The 25848-nt window shown below is 40.0% G+C and overlaps 2 protein-coding genes across 16 annotated transcripts in view; both read left to right on the forward strand.

Moving 5' to 3' along the window:
* Nucleotides 1-19591, forward strand: part of LOC100120812 (venom metalloproteinase 3-like) — a 77632-nt gene extending 58041 nt beyond the window's left edge. For 6 of the 15 annotated variants that reach the window (XM_008211383.4, XM_016982937.3, XM_008211381.4 and 3 more), the window contains 15 exons: nt 799-859; nt 2789-3000; nt 5448-5537; nt 8067-8268; nt 9152-9284; nt 10085-10214; nt 10420-10562; nt 13139-13194; nt 14913-15039; nt 15183-15347; nt 15571-15697; nt 15788-15892; nt 16296-16453; nt 16716-17173; nt 18447-19570. In XM_008211383.4, coding sequence (XP_008209605.1) covers nt 799-859; nt 2789-3000; nt 5448-5537; nt 8067-8268; nt 9152-9284; nt 10085-10214; nt 10420-10562; nt 13139-13194; nt 14913-15039; nt 15183-15347; nt 15571-15697; nt 15788-15892; nt 16296-16453; nt 16716-17173; nt 18447-18577 — 2298 coding nt within the window. In that variant the 3' untranslated portion in view covers nt 18578-19570. Of the gene's footprint in view, nt 1-798; nt 860-2788; nt 3001-5447; nt 5538-8066; nt 8269-9151; nt 9285-10084; nt 10215-10419; nt 10563-11169; nt 11223-13138; nt 13195-14912; nt 15040-15182; nt 15348-15570; nt 15698-15787; nt 15893-16295; nt 16454-16715; nt 17174-18446 lie in introns of all 15 variants that reach the window. The other 9 variants (XM_032597138.1, XM_032597140.1, XM_032597137.1 and 6 more) reach the window with 6 other exon arrangements.
* A 2286-nt stretch (nt 19592-21877) lies between these two features.
* On the forward strand, nt 21878-24585 carry LOC100120831 (venom metalloproteinase 3-like). Its single transcript, XM_031923319.1, has 11 exons — nt 21878-21976; nt 22057-22255; nt 22336-22468; nt 22548-22674; nt 22756-22934; nt 23007-23062; nt 23138-23264; nt 23354-23503; nt 23585-23711; nt 23793-23900; nt 23997-24585. Exons 1-11 carry the CDS (start codon nt 21890-21892, stop codon nt 24141-24143), a joined length of 1440 nt encoding a protein of 479 aa, XP_031779179.1. The 5' UTR covers nt 21878-21889; the 3' UTR covers nt 24144-24585.
* Nucleotides 24586-25848: the final 1263 nt, after the last annotated feature.

The raw sequence follows: 25848 nt of genomic DNA on the forward strand, positions 1-25848 counted from the left end.
AAAAATTATGGAACTGCCAGTAGGATCTTCGTCTTTGACATTTTTTTCCGGAATGATTTATTCGGATCATTAGGAACGCTTTCTTCCTAATGCTTTGTAGCCATCGGAATGATGCATTGGCCTGTCTTCTTCCGTTTCGAGCAACAAACCGCTTATCGCATATAAATATATAGTTTCGACTATAGTCCCGCAGACAAAGCGAGAGCTTCTTATAATTAATGACATCCGTGAGGTTTAATTGACCATCAATAATTTGTCTCCAAGACGATGAGGTAAGTCTCTGCGGTCCAGCTGAGAGCGAGAGAGATGACAAAAAATGAGCCGGACGATTAATGTCCGACTGATATCATCGATTCTATTCAAATGATTCGGAGAAAAACTTACACGTGTTACAGTTTTCGTCGAGGATGAATGAGCTTTTTTTTCTCCGTACCTGCTGCGCATCGAATTAATTAGCATATGAAAGATACAAAGATATTGCGACATATTGGCGAACTTTCTTCGAAAAACACGCTGTTTACTAATAACACGTCGTATTCGAATCGAATAACTCCCTGCGCCAAGTAGAAAGTTCCGAGTTGGCCAGACGCTTGCATTTTTTTACACCTTACTCGGATTCTCTGCCCATAAATCACAAACCCATGATTATGATATTACCGCGATTACGCGTGAAAGTCCAAAGTTCTTGATTCGCTAGATCATTGCCAGGTGTGTCCGCATACAATGAGAGTAGAAAAATAGCGAATAACCAACATTCTAACCAAGTCGCAATTAATCATCGATTTTTTCTCCTTTCAGATCCACGAACACATGACCAGGGAGGAAATGCTGACGGTGTTCCAGGCGGGCCACGAATCCGGTAAGACCACGACGACGAGAGAAAAAAAATTGTTTATCGCGACAGACAACCGGGCGCTGGTATCGATGACTTTTATTTCTCTCTTAGCCGATCGGTGGCCTCGCTCGAGCTGAAACAGTTATTTTTAATTTTTCGGACGATTATTTATATTTCTGGAAATCGATTGAGTTTATCGTCACGCATAAAATTAGCCGCTGTGAAATTTCGCTCCTGATTATTTAGATGCAGTCGCGATGCGATATCTAGACCGACATTACGTAAGACAGTCAATTTTACGATTCATTCGAGTTAACGGCGAAAATTCTAGCCAGAAAAGATATCGAAATCTTCGATTCGACGAGCTTTTCGCTTAAAATGCAGATGCGCGGCGTTGAAAACAAAAACACGCTGCAGTGTAAATGCACCCACAGCCTCTCGAAGACACGATTCAATTTCCGTTCCTCGTCCCTCCCACGATCTGCTTTCGTTAACCCTTTCCGCCTATCTCTCTCTTTCTCACCGCCTCCGCGGATCCATTCTACTCGCCAGCTGTTTCATCATCGAGCCTAAACTGCATCGAGCTTCGAGATAGGGAGAAACTGCAGCGGCTAGTGTCCAAAGGACCGCAGCATCCGCGCATCATCCGCGAGAGAAAGAGAAAGAGAGAAAGAGAGAGATCCGCGGCGGCAGGGTCATCGACTACGTGACTCAGACATCTCTCGTAATATATGATCGCGAAGGGATCCTCTGCGGCGTGGCGTTTCACGATCGTACATTTTTCACGTTCGCGAGCGCGACCGGTTAAATCCTTATTTATCGCCGTGAATCACCGGCATGAATATTTTAGCGAAAAAAGTCACGCGCGCGACACGACAAGATCAGGGCTTCTTCTTCTTCTTCTCTTGACCTCTCTCTTTCACGCGAGAGGCAGGATTTTTCTAGCTCCGCGTCGCGGGTATCGATCCTCGGCCGCAGCCGCGAATTTTCAGCGCGAAACGTCGATTGATGGTGATGGCCGAGTCGCGCGAGAGAATTTCGAAGTAGCTTTCGTAATTTTTTTCGACTGGCTTACGAGACGCCGTGTGTAGCCTGATAAAGCTGCCGGAAAGTATATGGTTAAGAGGACTAACGCGGGAAAAAGTTGTAGTTTCGAAGAGATCCTGTTCGCTGCGCATATTATAATGGATGAACCGTTATCTCGAATAGGCCCGCGGGGATGACTGCGGTGACAGGAAATTTACGATCGAGATACGTCTACTTTCGATTTCTCGCGTTAAAAACTTAATTGCCAATTCTGGTTCAAAAGCAGCGGCCCACCGATTGCTTTTTATATTCGGATTTTTATCCGCAGTCGTTAAAGTTTTAGTACATCGCGCAACTGTTTGTTTTTCTGCATAGGGTTCACGCGAATTAATTATAATCTGATCCGGTTTGATCTAAGACGAATACATTATCGAAAGTCGATTTGTTTCCCTGTCGGCGCTGAAAACTTTAAAACACAAAAAAAGTCACGTGTACTTTCACGTATTACATATTTGTCACCGAAAAATTGTGAGAAAAATTTTGCAATGTATAAGTCATTGCGACACGCGCGCGAGCCAACGTGATTAATTTTGTAATCGATCGATATACTTTCAAATCACTTTTCAAAACCAGATCACCTCAGCCGTTTCCCAATTGTTATGAAATTCGAGCTCCAATCAAGAGCGTTTTATCGCTATCCTGAAAAATCGTTGCACAACGCGTCGCAGAATATCACCGATATTATGCAGACGAGTTCGCGGAAGTCCAAGTGGTTACGGACCGAGAGCTGTCCAGTCGCGTCTTTAATAGCCTAGCAACGGGCGCCGATTTATCCTCGTTAAAGTTAAATTTAGCCGGCGAAAACAAAAACAAGCATGCAGTCGAGAAATCCTCGACGACTCTGATCGACTGGGCTTTTATTTACAGTTCCAGCGTACGAGGTGGTGCCGGTTCTGCACACCGTGCACAGGCGGAGTCCGGAAGCAAGGCAGGAGGTGCACCTGAAGGCCTTTGGTAAGGACTACAATCTGGCCTTGACGCCGAACGATGGACTCTGGTCGGGGAAGCAGCTGGCCATGTGGACCGTCGATCGTAACGACTCGCAACTCGATGGTCTGCATTACCAAAGGATTCCGGAAGTAAGTTTTGCTGAAAATCAGCCTCTTTTATTCTGCCTTTTGCTTCTTCCTAGAGGAAGCTTTGTAATAGTAAAATTTTGAGTTTCTTCGAAACTTCTAGAAAATACTTTTTAGTGTGTTAGAAGTTGAAATCAAGTGTTTTTGGAAAATGTCCGTATGGATGCGTGTGTGTGCGTGTGTGGATGTGTGTGTGTATGTATACCGTAATATTTCTGGAACTACTTTGTCAATATCAATAAAATTTGACATGCATATATATTTTTGGATTCTGAATTCGGGAAAAACAGTTATTTTTTAATTTCTTAACTATATTTTTTTATGGCCATTTTTTGATGTTTAAAAAACGTTGCGTTTTTTTCAATCATCCCATTGTTACAAACAATTCAGCTATAATGCATTTGAAAGAGAATAAAATTACCTACTATTCCTCGTTTGGTGCTCGGGATTAACCGCGCATTGGTCGGCAGATAAAATGAAAAATGCGATTTTTTTTAGATTCGTATCGCTTAAACTAAACGTCATAACCTCGCGAAAAATTATTATGTCAATGGGTCATGTGTGAAACTATACCCCATTAAAATTTCAAGTGATTTGACTACTTATATTTTCAGTAATAAATCGAAAACTGAAAAAAATGAGTTTTTTTTGTGCCTCGATTACGGACGCAAAAAGGCCTTATTGCACTTGAGATTTCGGGAAAAAGTAGATATTTTATGTGTTTTAGCTAAGTTTATTGCACATCTTTCAAACCCCTATGGTTCGTAAGATATAAAGGTTTCAATTTTCTTTTTGAAAATTTTTTGATTTCTTATATCTCTAAAACAATGTAGTCAAATGCTTCAAAATTTTATTTGTTGATTCACAATAAAAAAAGCTATCTGCTGTTAAAATTTTAAACGATTCCATCAAGCGGTTTTCAACTAAAGAGCTAAAATGTAAAAATCGTTTTCTTGAAAATTGTGCGAGCAACCTATCTAATGAATAACCTGCTGTTTTGATGGTTAGGTTGGCTACGAACACACGTAAACATGCATAAATTTCTGTGAAAAAAATTGACGACAGTGTTCGTATTCTATAATAAGAAAACAGAGGGGTCTGCAAACTTTTGGACAATGAACTATCCAACACTTTTATTAAATTGTGTATCAAAAATCGCCTCATACATTAGCAAGCAGATATATAGATATATTAAAACAATATTTTACTTATTGGACTTATAAATTTAGTTGGTGGAAGATACGTGCCAATGAATTGACAGCGGTTTTTTTCTTCGTCGCGCGGAATATTCGCCCCATTAGGGATTCCCCGCGCGTAAGCCGAAGATGTCTCGCATAATGCGACGGGGTTATTAGAAACGCCCCTCAGCGGAACTAATGGAAAATGGTGACCGTTGATTTCGTTAACTCGAAATTAATGGTTTTTTCGATTCCTTTTTTTTTGCTAAACGTGGCCGGCGATCTGCACGGCATACTAACGCTTTCACTGAGCAATCACCATATACGTACAGTGAAAAAAATAGAATAATTGACAGTAATTGCTCTTTGGCTTCGTTAGCGGTGCTATTGTTTTGAATTTATGTCGGTCTTAAAATTACATTTGTTTCAAACGTCGCTTATGGAAATCAACAATAGCTCGGAGTATTTAAACCGATGTTTATTGTTTTTTTTTTTCATCTCTTATTATACAAACGATGAAAAATGATTTTTTGCTCTCTCTCACTTTTATAACGTATATTGTACGCTAGGTTTGGGTCAATCGCATGAATGCAAAACGATTAGAAAGAGTGTGGCGATAACTGCGGTATGGAATGCCAAGGTTACGACTCGAAACGAGCGATCCTGTGTGGCTATCATTTTAAATATGGAAATTAATTTTAATTGCTTTGCTAACCGACAATAAAGATCCTAATTTATTGAAGTAAACACCGAGTGGATCCATACATTTTCATTGCAAATCGCGATAATCATGTAATTATTCCTCAAAATCCTCGTTTAAACATTTAGGCATTCGTTTTAAGTTTTACGTCAAATTTTTACTTATAATAAAAATAATCGACAAAAAACGTGATTCGCGCGAACCTTTGTGATGTGTATACAGCTACGCGTAAAATAATTTCGTTGCCAATGCCCGCGCGCGCCAAAACCTTGACCAACTTTGCACGTTTTTCAACGCGTGTATAGTCATCGGAAAAATTATGGCAGAAATCCACGGGCGAACCTTTCATATAGGCAAGAAAAGCCCCTGGCGAAGATAACGTCATATCCATTGCGCGCACGCGTATTCCGTGCAAAAGCGCGAGAGGACAAAAAAGCAAAGCGAATTGGTTCTCCAACACACACCCACGCTCGAAATAATCAAAAACTAGATCCGATCCCGTCCCACACGCTCTATAACGCACACGATATGCAGACCAATTTTTCACTCCCTACTACTATTCTGCTCCACAGGAGGACACCTACATCGGCGATATCTACCAGGACACGGGTAACATGGCGTCCATTCTGCTGCACCAGGACGCCAGTGGGAAAGTGCTTGTCGTAAGTAACCTGCATCTAGCTTCTTTCTTCACTATTCCCCGCAGCGCCGCTCGTCTCTCGTTTCGTCAGCGGCAGAGCTGGTCTATACTGTATACACAGCGCGGCAGCTCCGTCATTACCAAAGTGTATATCCACGACGCTTCTTACTCTTTCGACAATCCCCCACGAAGCGAGACCTGCTATTTTCGGGCGTCATAATTAACCCGCCTCCCCGTCGGAATAATCAGCCGAGTGGCGGCGGCAGTAACGACAAAAAACAAACGGAACGCAAAACTGAGCAAACAGCGCGCCGTGGCGATACGGCGTTTTGTCATACTTTCGCCGCAATTGGGGGCGAAAACCTCTCGCAGAGAGCGAGCGGCAGCGTCACAGTCTTAATTGCCAATCGTTCTCTCGCGGGCGCCGTTTTTGGACGCTATGCACTGCACAACTCGCTTCAGAAGCGGAGCGTAGATCGAGCGCGATATATCGAGCCAAGGGGAAGCCGCCGTTCTCATAATTCGCTGGATTAACGCGTTGCATAATTGCGTCTGCTGCTGCAGAGCCGCCTTGTGCCCGATTCGAGGAAGTCTCTCTCCCTCTTTCTTTCTCGCTTGCTCAAGACGTTTCCGCCGCGGCTGCTTTTACATTTGTCAATTTTCCACGCCATGGAAACGTCAGTTTATAATATCGCCTTTCAGCTTCGCTTTTTACTGTCTTCCACACTATAAATAGTGTATTAGGAGATAACGAATTTTCGTCGGCTTTTGAATCACGACGACGACTGACAGGCGCGGCTTTTTGTCTCGAGACGCGCGTTGCGCAAGCCCTCGGCGCGCGAGTAATGCAGGGATTTCAGATTTAGGTAAGAGCTTTAATGGGCAAACTCTCTCGATGCAGCTATTTGCGGATCGTGGAACTATTGCGGAAAATCGTATTCATTTATGCGGATTGTTGTTCCAAGTGAAAAGAGGTGGGAATAGTCGGACTGATAAGGTGCGCTCTTCCCAGTGTTCTCTCGACTCTGCGAACAATAATACGAAATTTATAAGACGTGTATGTTTTGTGCGGGGCAATATCGTAAATTTATCGATAAAAAGAGCGGTATGTACGTATATTTATACTTCGGATTTGAATACAACAACATTCGTATACGGAGATCTATAGATAGGAAAAATGGAGCAAATATCGTTTTTCTAGGCACGTTCGACGAGCTGCTCCGACGTCAATTTTCGCAATTCCCCACCGCGCGCCGATCTTTATTCCTTATGCCTTTGTCGAGAGCTTGATAAGGAGACAATGGAACTTTGTGAAATCCCACGTGTAATATTTACATGAGCCGCGGAGAGCATTATTGCTTCTTTCTTGTAGTTTTCGCTCCGGCGGCGGGTCAGCCCGATAAAAATCAGGAACGTTTCTCAAGACCAGAGATAGGTCGGCCGGAAAAAGAGCTCTGTTCCGCGCAGGCTATACTTTTACGCGAGAAAACTGACGCGAAGAAGCTCGCGACGACAAGTGAGAGGAAAGTTAAAAATAGCCTCAACGTCTCGAGGATCGATGCAGATTAGCAGCTCGAAGGTCTTTGATCTTCGGAAGTCCGCGTAGATCTATACTGTGATATACAGTCCACGTGTGGAATTCTCGGAAAAATAAAACCGATCCCAAGAGATATAACTCCGATAAGGCACCACGCGACGCTGTGAATTACGCAAACTCGAATCAATTACCGCGCAATCAGCGTCACTAGCTTGATCGGTGGTCCCTCCCTCGGCGATGTATATAAATTTCGACGCGCTTATCTCCAAAGTTCATCGCAACGAGAGAGAAAAAACTCGCGCGCGTCTGATTTTGCCGACCGCCGATCATTTACCTCACATGCGTACGCGGAAGCGAATCGTTTTGGAGCTATTCGCGCATATAATTCGATAGTTACGTGACGCGTTTACGAACAGACTAATTTTCCGCCAAGGCGAAGAAAGACGAGCGCGCGTAGCCCAAAGAAAACGCAGCTATTTGGGTCGCGACTTACGTAAGTATATACAAGCGTGGCGACCTGACCTTTTGCTTTCACTCGAGAAAGAGCCAATCTGGCCGATGCATCTGCCGCGCGCGTTTCGCGAGTCTTTCTAATAATTCAGCGGTCTTGGACAAACGAAAAGCTCAGCTGGATGAGCGCGTGTGTAAGCTGATGGAGTTATGCGTCGCGTAACTTTAGGTGTAATTATGAGGTAGACGTGAAATGTGCCTCAAGGCGGAGTGCTTTGATAGCGAGGATTGTGTTGTAATACGCTTTTAATTGTTTGATTTATTCGTTTTATCTTTCAATTATGACGCGATATGACCGTAGGCAAAAGTCGCAGTGTTTAGAGTCCAGATTCGCTAAAAATTCTAATGAGTTTATTTATTATCATCCTGCGGGGATAGCGTTATACAACGTCTGCATTTTCAAAGTGAAATCAAGCACCGCATTCTCTAATTGCGAAAACCACTATCACCATTTCCTCCGCACGAGACGACCGACCAAAGTTTAATAATCATTCGAATGCGCAGGACGGAAACATCGGCTCGGACTTGGTGATCCGTCCGCTTCCCGAGCGAGTGGTCAAGGAAGTCGTAAGTAAGGTGGACGAGCTGCACGAACCGCATTTACTGCCAAACGTAACGAGGACAAAGCGGAGCCTCGAGCACACTAGCCACCACGTCGTGTACAAAAAGCCGATGCGGCCGATGGACGACGAATTCAGCGATTTCGGTGAGTAACTGCAGCTTCTTCTCTTTTAATTGCGCCTTTCAATGCAACCTTTTCAAAGTGCGCTGTAAATTTTAAGCGCCACTTTGGAATTTTAAAGTGGAATCGAGCGTTCCGTTTGCAAATTTAAAACCAGAAGTCGTTCCTCGCTGTCGTCCTTTGACGGCGGAGGAGGAAGTAGTGTATTGACAATATTGTTGAAAGCTTTCCGCATAGTCTATCCGCTGTTTCGAAACTTCTGCCCTGTTATTATAGTGAGGCAATGATATGAGGCTTCGCTCGCGATTCCGAGAGATAATAGACAATCGACGAGTAAACTTCCGAAATTTCTCGAACACACCCACTCATTTTGCAATACCCAAAGTTTCACTTTCCGACAAGAGGTGTACAGTCAACTTCCAAAAAACGAGGTCGAGCCCTAATCGAATCTCGGACGTGTGAGCTATTTTACGGTTCGCTGATGCGACAAATATATGCATTAGGAGAAGAATCGCAAAAAGTCGGGATTATTAAAATACTTTCACTTGGCCGAAAGCGCTTTGAATTCAATTCACCCGAGTCATATAGCCGGACGAGAAGTGGAGGCGCCGAAGCGATTACAATTTTAATTATTCATGTCTTTTTCACTCGCTTTGGCGGAAATATACTCTCGCCTGTACTTTTGCAACGCGCGGTATTCTAAGAATGTCTCATTGAGCAATATCTGTGTGCTCGAGTTTTTTCCGGAAACTGAATTTTCCTGTTTTAACAATGTTCATATCCGTGTCATTTCGAAAAGCAATCACTGTTTAATGCTGTTTGATTCTAGATAGGAAATGGAACTTTATAAAATTATAAATTATAAATTATATTATATTACTTTTTATAAAATTTATAACATTTTCAGCGTTCATGGAGCCGGATCACCTATCCAAGAGGTTCAGATCGAAGAGATCAGTTAGTAGCATTAGGTCGAAGCGAGAAGCGCCATACGTAATTTACCCCGAAATCCTCTGCATCGTCGACTACGACGGATACAGGTGAGAACGAAAGAAGAAAGAGATAAACGTTGATGTCTATCGACAACCGGTTTACATCCATATACGTTTCATTATTCAAAGCGTATTATATACCGTCTGTTGTTAGCGACTTTTTAGCGCTCGCGAATTAGTAGATTCGAAACTCGCGATGTCGATCTACTCCGGCTTCGAGATCGCTTTCACGATAATACGCAGAGTAAGCGCATTAGAGCCTCATTGATTATTCGCGCCGGGACAACAATGCCACTCCTGCGAATCCGATCTGATGGCTGTCTGATGTGTGTGTTCATAAAAGTCCTTCTTTGTAATTCCTACGGTCGCAGCCTTGATTTCTTCGTAATTCATAGGTGTTCGCGGTCACTGCAAACGCAATTTTACTTCGCTTTGCAAATACGCGAATTAAATCATCGATTACAATGACGTATACTAGTAATAAACAAATAAACTGGTCGTTAACTCTCTATCAAAATGCAACTGATTACATCTCACGCATTCGGGAGCGTCTCGGCGCGTCACTCTTTGTCCCTCGACGATCGTTCATATACAATAGCAACGATCGCGCTTCGCGGAATAATGCATTATGCGGGCCGGAGGAGCTGCGAATGACAATGCTAGATTTCCAAGGAATCGTCGAGGATGCCCTAATGAGACTGGTTTCGCGATACTGCTATATACTCGTATAACGAAAGAAAGAGAGAGAGAGGGAGAGAGAGAGAGAGAGAGAGAGAGAGAGAGAGAGAGAGAGAGAGAGAGAGGGAGGGAGGAAGGAAGCGGACGTTGACGTCTTTTATCTTTCACAGATTGCACGGCGGCGATAATGTACAGATCAAACGATACTTCGTGTCATTCTGGAACGGAGTGGATCTTAGGTACAAGCTGCTAAAAGGCCCGAAGATACGCATCAGTATCGCGGGTATCATCATCTCTCGCGTGAGTAAACAATGCGACTGATTTCATTAGAACTTTTCATGTGTATTAATATGGATACGGAGAATTCGATCCGAGCTTTATGATCTTGCCCGATGCTTTTCTCGCGACGATCTTTACGACTTTCGTGAAAAACGACGTGATTTTTTCTCTCCGGGGTTCATCGAGTTGATTGAACCGCGTTGATTCGAAAAATCGCTCATTTCAGGGAAGAGACGCCACGCCATACTTAGAGAGGAACCGCGTGGGACGAGATGCAATCGACTCGGCAGCTGCGCTGACTGACATGGGCAAATATCTATTTCGAGAAAGAAGACTTCCGGTTTACGACATCGCCGTTGCCGTTACAAAGTAAGAGTGTCTTATCACACTGATAACGATTACGTCGATTATTATTATCATTATTATGATTATTTGACCCCGATCAAAGATTTTATCGCACTTTTTGTTCCATGTGTATCTAATTCGCAATGCAATTTTTGTCCCTCTTTTGTGTACAAAATCAAAATTCATAACGTTATGATCATTCACTTGCAATTGCAAACGTTATTGAGTTTCTCTGAATCCTTTGATGGTCTTCCTCACTGCGGCAGTTGCTTTTTTCACTCAATTTTGCAAGGAGAGTTCAAGTACGGGTTTACAAATTTCCGCGCAAACGTTTTACGGCGGGAATAAATGTTTCAAGTCATGGGAAATTCACAAGGCAAGGAAGACCATAAAAGGTACACAGAAGAGAACAATCGTAAACTGCACATGAGCTTGTATTTTTTTTTTACTGTCACTTTAATTTTCAATCATTGCCCTCGGAATCTACAGACAAAATATATAGTATATACAAACCTTGTATGCGATTGTCGTTAAGAATACAGTCACGCAGGTACTATATTATATAGCCCTTCTCTATCTCGAAGCACTCTGATGACTTCATACTGTCCATGTTTTTTATTTCGCAAAACAGGTATGATATGTGCCGTCGTAGGAAAGGCGGCCGCTGCACTAAGGGAACTGCCGGTATGGTTTATTACATAGCGATCATGCTTTCCAATTATTTTTAACTTACATTGTGTCTGTTTGTGTGAACGTGTATTTGTACATTGATATGTAATTGTTGACAACATCAACAAACAACAAGTTTGGATTTAACCGACACACTCATCCTTGTACATATATTATTTGGCGAAAAGGCCGTAATCCATTTGTTTGTATTCCATCTAGTCTGTAATTTAGCTGTGAAATTGGGTCAATGGAGAACGAAATCGAGCGATTTTCATTTGAATAAGCGGCTTTGTCGCGCATTAACGAGCGAGTTTTCCTTTCCTTTTTACTTCGCCGTATGTAGTCGAGTCTAGTGTTTTCTACGCTCCGCTCTACATAAAAAGTAGAGACGAGAGCCGACGAGAAACGAAAAGTAGGATCCGCAGACGAAATAATGAAAATCGCTTTTCACGGAGTAGATTTTGTGGAGTCGAATCACGCGTTGTGAAAGTCCCTCGCGTGCATCCATTAGTATGTCCCGTGCACGTTCGCCGCCGGTGTACAACGAAAAAGAAACGAGAGACATTCTCGTTTGTTCTTAGTTCTCAATCCATTTGATTGTCTTGATTGTTCGGGATTAGGTTACTACTGCCGCTGCATTTTTCACGTGCGGGCGAATTCACCTTCGCTTCCTTTTTTTCGCTGCTTTATTCATATCGCCTAAAATCGATAGCGCAGTTCGAGCTAAAAAAGGGCAGTCGCTGCAAAGCTCCGAAGCTCTCTGTGGATAATAAATTCGTTAGCCGCTGCGCCTTCCTAAATAAGATGTAAGCCCCTGCAGCTCGCCGTGAATAAAACCTAACGCGCTATCTGTTGCGGCTATCTGTCAGCTTGTGCGCGCAGGACTTTCACAACGTGTCGTTTCGTATTTTGGGAAGCATGCAATGGGTCTGCAAGCGCGTTTGCAGGTCACGGGTCGTAGACACGCCGCAACGTAGTCAAAAGGTCAAAGCAAGAAACACGCAGCACGTGACTAATCGATGCCCATTTCCTCTGGTGTACACATGTGAAACTTTAAAGTGCGTTCGCCCTTCTCCCATTTCCTTCTTTCCTCCGCGCGACGGCATCTCTGAGTGTACAGTAACTCTAGGTGCATTTCGGTCACGTGCTGCCTGTGTCTCACTTGCTTCGTGCTCTTTATATGCTTCAGTAGGACGTAAAGCAGAGCAGTAGAATGTGGCGCATAATAGTAGTGGACATTTCCGATTTAAACACTCATGCGTTTCCCATATTTTTTTCCCCGCCTTCCCCCGTGTGCTCGCTCGCCTCGAGCTTGCATCGGATATTCCATGCACGCTGTGCGGCTCTTTCCGATATACAGCCGTATTCGAGAGAGGAAAGTTCCGAAAAGTCGGGGCGAGCCGAGTTCCGTGGAAGTGTCGCACTAAAACACACACGCGCGTCATCGCTTTTCACACGAAAATCCGCGGCGCACGGCTCACACGTCACATCCATGTATCCCTCATGATGTCGTATGCCCAAATATTGACGTAATTTTAGTTTATAATCCTAATTAATTACAGCCATTAACAGCCTCCTAACTCTCTAGACGAAAAAAAAATTCGGAGAAACACGAAGGATCGTAAGCTGCGAAGGCTCGTAAACTCGATCGACATCCGAACGACGCATCGATGTGTTTTCTTCCACTCGTTTATTTGCTTTTTTTTCTCGAATGAATTTTTTTACTTTTTGGGAGATTTTTTTTTCATTTTTTTCCTCTCCTGCAACGTGACGTCCACTTAGCAGATGTATTGTTATGTGCCATGAGGACTGACGTGTACACTCAGCATTTCTTGATATTGTTCTGTGAGACGCGCACGTCAACGTCCCCGAGAGATGATATAAATAAGTAACGATGATAAAAGAGGATTTTTTTTATTGTTGCGTTACAGATTAGATATGTGCAGGAGGCAATATGCGAATGACGTGTGCAATAGAGGAACCGCAGGTACGTTTGTGTCGAGAAAAGAACAGAATGTGAAAATATTTCTCAGCGAAATATCACGAAAATATCAATCAATTCATCATATATATATCTTTGCAACGAGACACTTTTATACCTCTTACTTTACTACTTTTTGTGTGTTTACTTCGATTTTTTTATGCTTTTCTTTTTGCAATTTTTTTTTACTTCGTCAACTTTTTTTTCTACACACTTCATCTTTCAAAACTTGCAGCAAAAATCTTGAGCTTTACACTTTTTTGTTTCCTTTTATTGTGTTTGTGTCTAATTTTATTTTTTTTTCCTATCGAAAACTCGTACCTATACCTACGCTTTCCGCGTTTGGTTCTTACACAACCTTTGGTTCGCTCATTTTTATGTGTCTCTTGCTGTTTGCAAAATGTGCACACGATGTCTTTGCCTTTTTTCGTTCTAAACTTTACTTTTTTTCTGCGTTTTTTTTCCTACTCAAGCGTGATTTGAGATTCAAATCTTGCATAATAATTGAAATTTCTTTGCATAAAAAGAGATTATATCAGAGAAATCAAACATGCGAGTTTGCGTTAAAATATGTGTCATTTATAAGCGATACTTCACGTCTCACAGTTATTTATTGTTCGCGATACGTTGAGACGTATTATGTGTTGACTGAAACTCTCTCCCTCTAGAGAATCGATTCAATTAAAAGTACTAATTGGCATATTGTCTTTTCGCAATCGATTGTCCTATCGGCGAGTTTCAATGGATCGCGAGTTTATGTAAATAACTGCGAGACGACGACACCGTTTCTCAAATACGCGACAAGCTAGGTTCTTTTTTTTTGCTAAGATTCTTATGTATACTCCTTTACTTTGAAATGTATACTCTGTTTTCTCCCTTTGAATGTCACTATATAAGACCTTTTTTGCTCTTTGGCTGCCTTACTGACGTGGAGTGCGGTCGGTAAGTCTTTCAATAAAACAGGAAAAATGCGAGGTGAAACTTTCTGCATAAAAAGCGCTGCAGCAAATTATAGTTTTTCGGTAGCCACGGTCTTGAGATTTTTTTACGATCAATGCAAATAAAAAATGAACACCGCGATGACTTCGATCTTGAAACGAGTTTCTGCTGAAACAAGTCGTCGTTTTTAGATGAGTTTTTAAAACGAAAATTTTGTTTCGAAAGTTCGAGATAAAAAGTCATAGATAACGATAGTTTACTCCTTCGTCTAGATTAATAATGCCGTTTAGAAAATATCGTATATTGATGAAATTAACACCAGATGCATGCCGCTTGCGTGGACTGCCCACGTCTGGCTTGAAATAATGGATTGAACTTATGCTACATAAAATAATAGAGATCGATCGAGCGGACTAATTCCCTCGTCGAAGCCATTGCTTGCAATAAACTTACTTCGATAACTATAATCATAATCAAAATACATTAACGAATCTAACAGTGAATTAACAAAAAGTGCTTTTATTCGGGTAAATTGTTATGCTATTCATGTCAACCTTGTGTCGTTATTTCAAATATAAGAATAAAGGCACTTTCCTATTACGCATATACCTATGATTTTTGCCTCTGGTATTAATTTAAATCTAACCGCAAAAATATGAGATGAGCTTTTACTGCTGAAAACAATAACTGAAGTATTTAGTTTCCTTAACCTCTGACTAAAATCATCATCGTAAAGTCCAAGGAACGCGGCAAAAGGAAGCGGCTAATAAATATTCTCTGCATAGGTTTCGCGTACGTGGGTGGAGCTTGCGTCGTCAACAAGAGACTTGAAAAAGTAAATTCGGTGGCTATAATAGAAGACACCGGCGGCTTCAGCGGCATTATCGTTGCTGCTCACGAAGTCGGTCATTTGTAAGTAAATTATGTGCCACTGCGAAAAACGCTTTTAAAATGATATCTTTTTCCGTACAAAGAAACTAGTCCACGAATCTAGTCTAAAATCATTCTAATTTTACAGTAATTTTTTGATATACTAACGTTTATCTTGATTCCAGATTGGGCGCTGTACATGACGGATCGCCACCGCCGAGTTACCTCGGAGGACCTGGAGCTGAAAAGTGTCGCTGGGAGGATGGCTACATCATGAGTGATCTCAGGCACACGGAGAAAGGCTTCAAATGGTCTCACTGCAGCGTCTCGTCTTTCCATCATTTCTTAAAGTAAGGAAACTCGCTTTTATCCGCAGAGAAAAATATCCTTATTATTACTTTTAACACCTTTTCTCGCAACGTTTGGCGAATAAAGTCGAGGCTACAGTGCAGCAATCGCTTTATTTCCCAAACGCAGTCAATGCTGTAACCGTCGTTAAGGTTACAAAATACCGATTTAATTTTGCTCGCGATTAGAAAACAATTATATAACCCGAGCGAATGAAATTTACAGCGGGGACACCGCGACGTGTCTTTACAATGCTCCTCACGAGGATGAAGCACTGCCAAGAGTATTACCAGGAAAACTGTTGTCGCTCGACGCGCAGTGTCGAAAGGACCGTGGAACGAGCGCCTGCTTTGTAAGGACCTTTTTATTCAAATCGATGCATTGAATTTATCGTTTGCACAATCTATCAAACTGGAGTAATGCTTATTCTTTACGATTGCAGAAAGACGATCGAGTCTGCGCTCAACTCTTCTGCTTCGACGCTGGTTCGGGCTACTGTGTGGCGTACAGACCAGCAGCTGAAGGATCTCCCTGCGGAGATGGCCAAGTAAGATAGTTTTTTTAGCTTAGTTTATTTGTGTGATCGAGAATGAGAAAAAAGATGATTTAGAATTTTCTCGAAAAGCCGTAAAAGGCTCGTAAAGTTATCAGGTGTAATGAAATGGTGATTATAACTGGAGCTATACTCGCAATTTGCGTTTAAAGTATATTGGTATTTTTTATTGTAAATCGTAAAATGCTTTTCATGATTCTTCCGTCTTCCGCTTCTAGAGAAAGTATGCTTATTAATAGTTTTTTTACCGTTAAAAGAATATAATGTTCGACTAGTGGTAAAAAAACAGACTTTTTATTATTAATTATTTTATGCGACACGATAAATAAATGCGTTAAAATAAAATTCAAAAGGATTTACGAGTATTATGAGATCTGACATTGATTTTATTTTCCAGTACTGCCTGAATGGAAAGTGCGTTGCTGAGCACGAGAACATCATTCCTGATTACACACAGAACGTACCAACGTACGTGCGCCGAGAAAACCTTTACAACGCCGCCACGCAAAGTCGGCCGTTATACACGCGATATAATACCAGTACAACAGAATACAGGTAAAATTTAAGAACGTATACTGCTGCAATTTATGCGCACTTATAACTCAAAGACGATGAGGGTTGTAAAATACCCTTTGGTTTTGATGAGATGACTACGGTTGATTTTTATGGCCCATATTCTTGTACACGTTAGTTTAAATTATTGAATTTGATGATTTTTTTTATTGATACAAAAAAAACATGATTCACACAAAATATAATTGCCTCCAAGATAAAACAAAAAGAACATGATAACGGAATAACAAAATGTACTACGCAGGTATCCATGGGATAGTACGACACGCAGCACGTACCAGTCAAAGTATAAATACACGACGCCGTACTCGAATACGATCGCGTCGACAACTACGACGACGGCGTCGCCAAGCCTGGCGACGTCGCACTATACTACGGCCTCGACGCCGTACACGCGCTACACCCACTCGACCGTCAGTAACTTCATTACCGACGATTACAATAAGAAATACAGTTACAGTTACAACAATGACTATAACAATAACAAAAATAACCATAACGCATACACCACTGCCACGACCAGAAGGACGAATCCGTACGATTACTCGCGAACTTACAATTCGAAAAATAGCGACAGTCCAAACGACGTTAGTTACGTTCCAAAAGTCACGCCGTACAGGTATAAGACTACCGTCAGATCGACGTCGCTCGCTACGACGAGTACCAACGCCGCCCAATACGGTCCGCAAACTTACGGTCATGGTAAGGATGGAGACAGGCGAGAACGCTTTCTCTCTCTCTGGCATATCTTGTCAAAATTTTAATTCTACTCTCAAAATTCTTCTGAGTGCTCGACTCAACTCTATTGGTTGAAATGATATTCTGTTTTTTTTTTCAAGGAACTTTTGGCATAAATTTCAAAATTTCACCGAATTCTTTCTCGAAACTTTTTCTCTAAACTTCTTCTGATGTCTATTAGGGCTATTTTTTTCAAAATTTTCTATAGCACTTCTTCTTCCGATTCGTTTCTGTAACTCTACTAGTTGATTAATGTTCTTCAATTCTTCCGCTAACTCGTTACGAGTTTCTATCGTCTTTCTTTTATAGAAATTCTTTTGGCATTTCCTTCAAAATTATTTTACAATTTTTTTACTCTGTCCTTCTTGACCTTTGTTTCTAATTTATATCATTCACTTGTTAAACTAATGTTTCTGTTTCATGTGTAAAAAATTGTCTTCTAGTCCAGAATGTAGATCGTTGTATTCCATTAATTTGATATTCTTTTGTTTTATAATTCAAAAATGCAGATTTGTATTCATTTAAAATTTACGTTGCATTCATAATTTTTCTTGTCAACATAAACATCCGTGTCTCGATATCCGTTTTCAATTCGTAGCTTGTCTGCAATTGATAAAGCTCATTAGTTTTCCTGTAAATCAAATGAGTCGGTTTTACGGACGATTAACACAACTGACGCAAATTCACTTGATAATATTTTTCGTTCGTTATTTAAACGTTCTGTTTTACATTACACGCTCTACTGACATCTCTTAAAAACATGTTACTTTTATCACTACTACCTATTACCGGATTCACTACAAGACTGTGAATTACATAAATATATTATACTCTCACTACACTATACTCATAATCTTATGTATAATTTCAGAACTTTACTATTATATTTCTTTGTTTTACTAATGTAAACACTACTGTACATAACAAAAGCTTTCAAATTTTCAAGTGATATTTTTCTAATAATTTTATATACAATTATTGTAAAACACGAAAATCAAAATCTTTTGATCGAATGATACATTATTTTGTTAAATTTGTTTAATGCTTATATAAAATGGCATACCTATACTTATCTTCAAACTTTTAATTTCTCATACACAGGGGCACATGATTTCTTGATCTGAAATGTCAGATATACCAAGTTGATAATCACTTACGATCAAGAAGTTATAGGTTCAGTCCCCGTATGCATGGTAACGTCACGACTAACGAAAATTTTTCCTCTCTAAAAATTTAGAAACAGAGGCCGGTGAATGCCAGGACGTGGGGACGGATTGCGCAGAGCTGATCGACAGGCTGAGGACATGGCTGTGCCATCTGCAATCAGTGAAAAGTCGCTGTTGCGCGTCCCTCAAGACGATTTGCTGAAAAAGTGGCTCGAAATCGCGCCGAAACGGAAAAGAGATGAAAACCCGAAAGAAAGACACACGGAGCGACCGAGAGCGACAAGCTATAAAGATGCAGTGCGGGAGTAGTGAGGACGCCGAGGTGCTCTCGTCATGGGCGAAGCGCAACGACTGTTGATATAATGCGATCGATTCGTCACACAGAAACGCGTCCGGCGAATTGTTTTTTCTTTATTTTTTTTTTCCTCCAACGAAAGACGGAGCGAGCTGAATGAATGTGAAAAAAAGAAAATAACGCGAGAAAAGCCGAGCGAGGACGGAGGAAAGCTGACGAGAGAGAAAAAGGACACGACGACGCGAGTCGAAAGAGACACATGGAGATTTTCCCTTTTCTTCCAACATCACCTACCACCTGTACCTCAGCCCGTGCCTTCTCTCTCTCTCTCTCTCTCTTCATTCCTCGGCTTCCACTGTATTTTTCTTTCTCTCTCCTGCTCTTCCGCTTGCGCGTCGTGTTGATGGAGCGCGTAGATCCGTGATATTTTTCAAGAAAAAGAGAGAGAGAGACAGAGCGCGAGAGTGAGAACGAGAGAGCAAGAGCGAAAGAGAGAGTGAGATCGTTCATCCGCTTTCGGGACGAGCTCGCGACAGCTTAACGCACCCTTTTTTCGCACTGAGGAATCGCGAGGAATGCCCCTTGATTCTCAATCTTCCCTTCCCCTTACCCCCTTCTACCCCCTGTACTCTTCCTCCCACACACTCTTTTTTTACGTCTGAGTCTGTATTTATGTGCGATATCGTCGAGACTTGACTCGACGCACGAGAGCGTATTCCCAATTTATTTTATTTTGTGTTTTTTTTTACTATAAAGTACGTTTTTTGCGTCGAATATGCGCACAACGACGACGTCGCGATACGAACCCGGCAGTTTATTATGTTTGTTACCATCGGAGCAGCAAAAATTACCGGCGAAATCTTGTAAACGAAATCTTTGTAGCATAAAAATAAACAGTAGTGTATAATTGTATGATAATTACTGTTTGCGTTTTCTTTCAACCTCTACTGTCCTAAGCCCTTCTATATTTAGCGATTAATATACCTAAGTAGCAAGTTAATTCTAAGACAATAAGTGCGAGTGGTGCGAAGAAAGTCATCGAATGTTTAAAAAGAATCGCGTTGAAGAGAGGAAACGTGTATAATATTCGTTAAGATATCTGAACAAGATAATATGATTATTTACTTATTCTTCTTGAATGCAAAGTCGCGTACGATACGAAAGGTGTGATATGAGCAATAATATAACGCTTCAATGGTATTGTTAGTATTTTGGCGATTTTCAAAACATTATATCGTATCGAATATTATAGTATTGTTATCGTTATCTTTAAAATTTTTATTTATGTAAAAAATGGGAAAATATTATGTTAAGGCCTATTTTATAATTAATAAACTTTAAGTTCCATAGTATGTACACAATGTATTAAAATTATAACTATGTTCAAATCAATAAAATAGAATTTTATAAATATTTATGGTACTCTGTATCAAAATAATTTCGATAGTCACAATGACATTTAAAATTTAGAAGTCTACAATTCCTTTTTGACGAACTAAATAATTTCAGTTCACATCGTAGTTAAATGCAAATGCTAAAACATTTCCTGGCATTACTTTAAAAACCACATGTTATGCCACAGCTGCGCGTGCGAATTCACCTAAACTGATAAAAAACTATGGACATACTAACAAAGACCAATCACTACCTTCGGGACATAGATTCGACTGAAACTTTCGAAACGCATTCTCAGTACCTTATAAATGAAAAGATTCACTGTTACTTTTGTTGAATAGGTTTTCGTTGGAGGAATAGTTCTCTTTTCTAGGTAAAATTTTTAACAAACAAGTTTCTACGTATTAATTTCTAAGCTTGGTTAACTAAAACAAAAATTTATTTTACTAAAAGCAGTACCAAGTAAGCAATGGTAAACATTAAAAAATGTTTAGCTCATAGATTGATAGAATTCAAAGAATAAAATTTGAGGTCTGCTAGTATACGATTTTTCACATATTCGCAGCATATACATTCCATTGAAGAAAGATAAGATTGTCATTTTGACAGTAGTAAATAATTCTTATCTGGTTTCGATTATTTGCTAAAAAATGACGCAAAATGCAAATTTTTTCAATATTAATAGCTTTCCTTTAATTTGAATTCACAATGTTCATAACAATAAATCAGATATATAAATAAAAAAATTAAATGCCTTATATATTGACAATAATCTTTTAAACAGCCTAATAGTGCTCGTTGGATAATCTTCACTTAATTCAGTGTTATTGACTATTCAAAAAGAAAGCTTTTTTATACAAAGAGAAAGTTTACAATGGCACCGATCATTACAATACTTTAAGTCCAATTATTGAAACACTACAAATCCATAGAATATACGTTAAAATCTTTCAAGCAATCATGTGATGAATTGGTTCCTATTTAATTAAATGTAAGTACAAGTGTTCATCTGAATGTTCGCAAACATATAATTTCATGTTGTGTAGCTTATAACGATTCTTCGAATGATTTCTTACGCATTTTTACGACGTCTTTGACGCTTCGTGCGTCGAGTTTTTTTACCGGTAGTTAAAGTGATAGTAGTTTTCATAGTTTCTTTGAAAATTAAATTATTGCTGACATCGCACTAATCTACAAAAATCATAAATGACAAACAATCACATTTAACGTTCTAACAGTAGCAATAAATTTAAATAATGTTGTTTCTTTTATTTTCATCCTTTGTTACACTAACAGTATCTAGTCATGGATCCAAGGTAAGAAAGAAGTCATTTCCTTGCACTATCAATGATTAATGCGTCTTACTTATGAGATTTTTTTCTTAAGATTCATGAACAGATGACTGCTGAAGAAGTACACTCAATATTTCGAACCACTCACGATGAAGGTTGGTACTCATTTTTAATCTGTACTAGAACATATTTTCTATTGCCTTTCGTAACTGTGAATACTTTATAGTTCCTGAGTACGAAGTCGTCCCAATCGCTCATGCTATTCATGAGAATAGTCCAAAAGACTCGATACATCGCATTTTACAAATCAAAAGCTTCAAGCGGGATATGAGATTGTATTTGGAACCAACGGAAGGAATTTTGGCCGCGAGTGATCTTCCAATGTGGACCGCGGAAGGGGATGAAGACTCGCCTTGGGGTATTAAATATACTAAAATCAGCAAAGTAATTATTCAAATATTCAACTTCAATTAATTGTTCTATAAAATTAGACTATTTTACTAGTAATTTAAATTTTACAATATTTTAGGGAATGAAAGAGAGAATGTATTTTTACCAAGATCCTTATAATTTGGCTGCCTTCACCAGCACTCATGATGAACATGGAGAAATTCTTTTTGTGAGTTATCTTAACAATTGGTTTTGCTAGTGGAATTTACTTGAAAAATGCATGATGTAACGTAGAAATATAAATAACAGGATGGAACTATTGGTGATGATTTTGTTGTTCGTCCTCTACCAGCAAGGTTACGCAAGGTATTTTCAAAAGCTAAGCGCAGCATCCATGAAGAAGATTTTCCGCAATTCAATCGCACAGTTTATCATCCTAATCTTAAGGATACGTATCACCACGTTATATACAAGAAAAAGGAAGTATCGTTTGATGGAATACGGGAAAGTAAGTAATATCTGCGTTCAATTTGCTTCGCGCATTAGTTTAGTGATTGCATACCTAATTTTAACATAAATTTATTTCAGAAATTGGTTCATACGTTTTGAAGAATAAAACCGAAAGTGAATCATCTCGAACAAAGCGTTCTACCAAAAAAACCTATAATCCAAAAATAGTTTATCCACAGATTTTAGTAATAGTGGACTATAATGAATACTTGTAAGAAAAATTTATTAAAATTTTAACATTGAATTATAAAAATTTAAATAGTCTCATGATACGATTTTATCATCAGTAGATCTCTCCACAATTTCGCAGAGGTAAAACGTTACATTATTTCATTCTGGAATGCAGTTGATTTAAGATATCGTGTATTTGTTAATCCCGAAGTGCGATTAAATATTGCTGGAATAATTGTAGCGACGGTATAGTAAAGTTAAAATATTATGATTATTATTTTGTAAGAATATAGTAAAACGATAATTTGATTCATTTGCAAACTTTAGGATCCAGATGGAACACCATACACTCAAAATCATCGTACTAGGCCTGTCGATGGTCCTATTATAGATGCCGATAAAGCTTTAGATAATATGGCTGAGTATTTCTTTGAAGAGTTAATGAACAAAGACTTGGACAGATTTGCTATTGATAGAGACTATGACATGGTGATGCTAATGACTCAGTAAGTTCTTGCATAAGATAATAAAAATAATAATTATAAGTAATTGAGGTAATGATTTTTATTTACTTACAGATTAAACTTATGTAACCTTGAGCCTAACGATCACGACTTTGATTGCACAACGTTAGGTAGTTTTAAAAAATGCATGACTAACTTAACTTATTTATGTAAAAGTATCAATAATATATAATTTTTTTACCTAGGTTATGCGGTTCGGGGAGGTGCTTGCACAGTTAATATACGAGAAACAAAGATGGAAGCTGTTGGACTGGTTGAAGATAATGGTGGTTACGTAGGAATAATTCCTGCTGCTCACGAAGTTGGACATTTGTAAGCATAATTTATTTTGCAAACACTTAATTTACTAATTTAAGATAAACTTTTGTTTAGTATACTACATAAAGTACTTTCACATTCAGGCTCGGAGCTCCTCACGACGGCCACGAGCAAGAGGACAAAACAACATGCCCAGCTTATGGAGGTTACATTATGACCGGGATGTTAATGCTTACGAAAAATGTTTTTATGTGGTCTTCCTGTAGTATGGAATATTTTGAAGATTTCTTCCAGTAACTAATACTATTTTTTTAATATAATAATTATTTATATGAAATCAAAATTCAGTTATAAATAATAATTTGTGCTTGTAGTTCCCAAAGAGCTCAGTGTTTAGTCGATACTCCTAGGAAAGTAAGAGCAATGCCCCGACATTTGCCAGGACAAATTTTATCTGTAGATGAACAATGCGATAGGATAAAAGGGACATACGCTTGCAACGTAAGATAGTCGATTCATTTTTAAATCCAAACTAATAAACGTTCTCGCTTTTACCATGGACTTTTTGTTTATTTATTGTAGAAGGATGAAACTGCATGCGTACACTTGGACTGCTTCATCCCTGATTCAGGTGGTCAGTGTCTTCCAGTAGCGCCAGCTGCAGAAGGTTCTTCTTGTGGAAAAGGACGAGTAAGTTTTTCATTTTGAGTTAAAATTATTAGTCTATTCATTTTGTACTTTCTATTTCTTTTGTCTGTAGTAACTTTCTATCTCTCAAATTTTCAGCATTGCATTAATGGACAGTGTGTGAGTAGAAATACAAGCGAAGTTCTACTACAATTTGCTCCTCCACCAGAAGAAGAACGACCATATAGTAATAATATTGGCGTAGACGTGGGTCTAAATATACCTTTCAATATTGAAAGAAATTAGATCCAACGCAAGTAAAAAAATTGGAGTATTCGAATATGTGGGAATTCGAGACACATACACGTCTATTGGTTAGTGGTATTCAAGGCTCTTCCACCAAAAAGTCGAAAATATCAAACGTGACAAAAAATTGTGTCTTGAAGTGAATGTTAATAAAACTGAAAGACTTTGCCGCATTTAAACAGCTGTTATTATGGCGCTTATTTGACATCTTATACGACATCTTATACACTTTAAACGGCTGTTGTTGACCTAATGCGTGATCTTGAATAATGCTCTAAACTCATGCTGGCCATGAGATTTTTTTATCGTAATTTATTTATATACATGGACCGTTGGTAGATTATTCGTTTCCGACAGAATCGGAAAAATTATGCACCTGTTTTATAATTCTTTTTTTAAGATGAAACGTGTATGCTAGTCAATAACAATAAAGAAAAGCATATGATAAAATACTGTCTAAACTAACTATTAAATCAAAAGTTTTTAACACTCGTAGCTGTTCGTATCTGTAAACCTTTTATCGAAGCATAACTCGGCGTTTTAGTATAATTCTAAAGCTGTTCAAATACACAATAATTGTTTCGCACTCAAAAAACGTACACATGCGGTAAACCAATGACGCGTTCAAGCTTACCTAAAATAACCACTGCCTGCCTTTATGGTAGAGCTTTTGTTCAAACAATTTATCAGATATGATTCAAGCTGGCCCATTGTAATAACTCCTCAGTATTCAAGTTATTCATACGATTCTGGAAAAATCACACGTAATTATCATTCGTGTCTAACCATACCCAGCGCTTTTCCACTGATAATACGCATTAGTCTTATCTGACTCTCAACAGAAACAATAACAGCGAACAAAAAGCCGATAGCTCGGTATGACGAAGCGCACGCACGCGCTACTCCGAGCGAACGCAATATTTCAGCAGAATTAATAAAGGCTACGCGAGGCGCGAGGCAAAAGTAATCGGGTTATTCAAAAATAAAGAGTCAGCCCACCCGGGAAGAACAACACGCGCCGAACGTCAAGAAGCCGGTGCGCGCGGGGGGGGGGGGGCGAACGAAGCTCATTTCGCGCGGACCAGGGAAACGAAATAAAATCAAGGCCTCACCGGGCAGACGCGCGAGCGGCGCTGTGCAGCCGTATACATGCGCGCGGGGGAGTAGAGAGGAAGGAAGAAAGGAAGGAAGAAAGCAGTAAAGACTGCGAGTAGGGTAGTCTCGGGCGGCGTATGGCATTACACGGCCAGGGGTGGAGGCCTCGCGCTGCCTTAAACGGGATATGTGACGTAGGAAATGGAAGAAACAAGGTGTACTCGGGGGCGTAAGACGGGCCCGAATTATTAAAGGTCGGAGAGAGAAAGAGAAAGAAGAGGCGAGGGAAAGTCTCGTGGAAAATGAGCCCCGGTCGAGGTGACATCTGGCTGCCGCTGCCGCTGCGCGTCGCCTTTTTATATTCAGCTCGCATGCATGGCACGGCACCGCTTCCCTTACCACCCTTCCTCTCTCGCTCTGGCATATACCTACGCGTGTAACGTCTTGGGAGCGTAAGCCGTCCACGACGCGCGGGAGATGAAGGAAAATGGATAATATTCGCGTGTATGTGCGAGGCGCGGCACGACGAATACGAACGAGCAGCCCTATCTATCTTTTCCTCTCTCTCTCTCCCTCTCTTCTATCTTTCTTCTTCTGGCTTCGCTGCTGC

Source organism: Nasonia vitripennis, chromosome 2, assembly GCF_009193385.2.
Source record: "Nasonia vitripennis strain AsymCx chromosome 2, Nvit_psr_1.1, whole genome shotgun sequence".
Classification (NCBI taxonomy): Eukaryota; Metazoa; Arthropoda; class Insecta; order Hymenoptera; family Pteromalidae; genus Nasonia; species Nasonia vitripennis.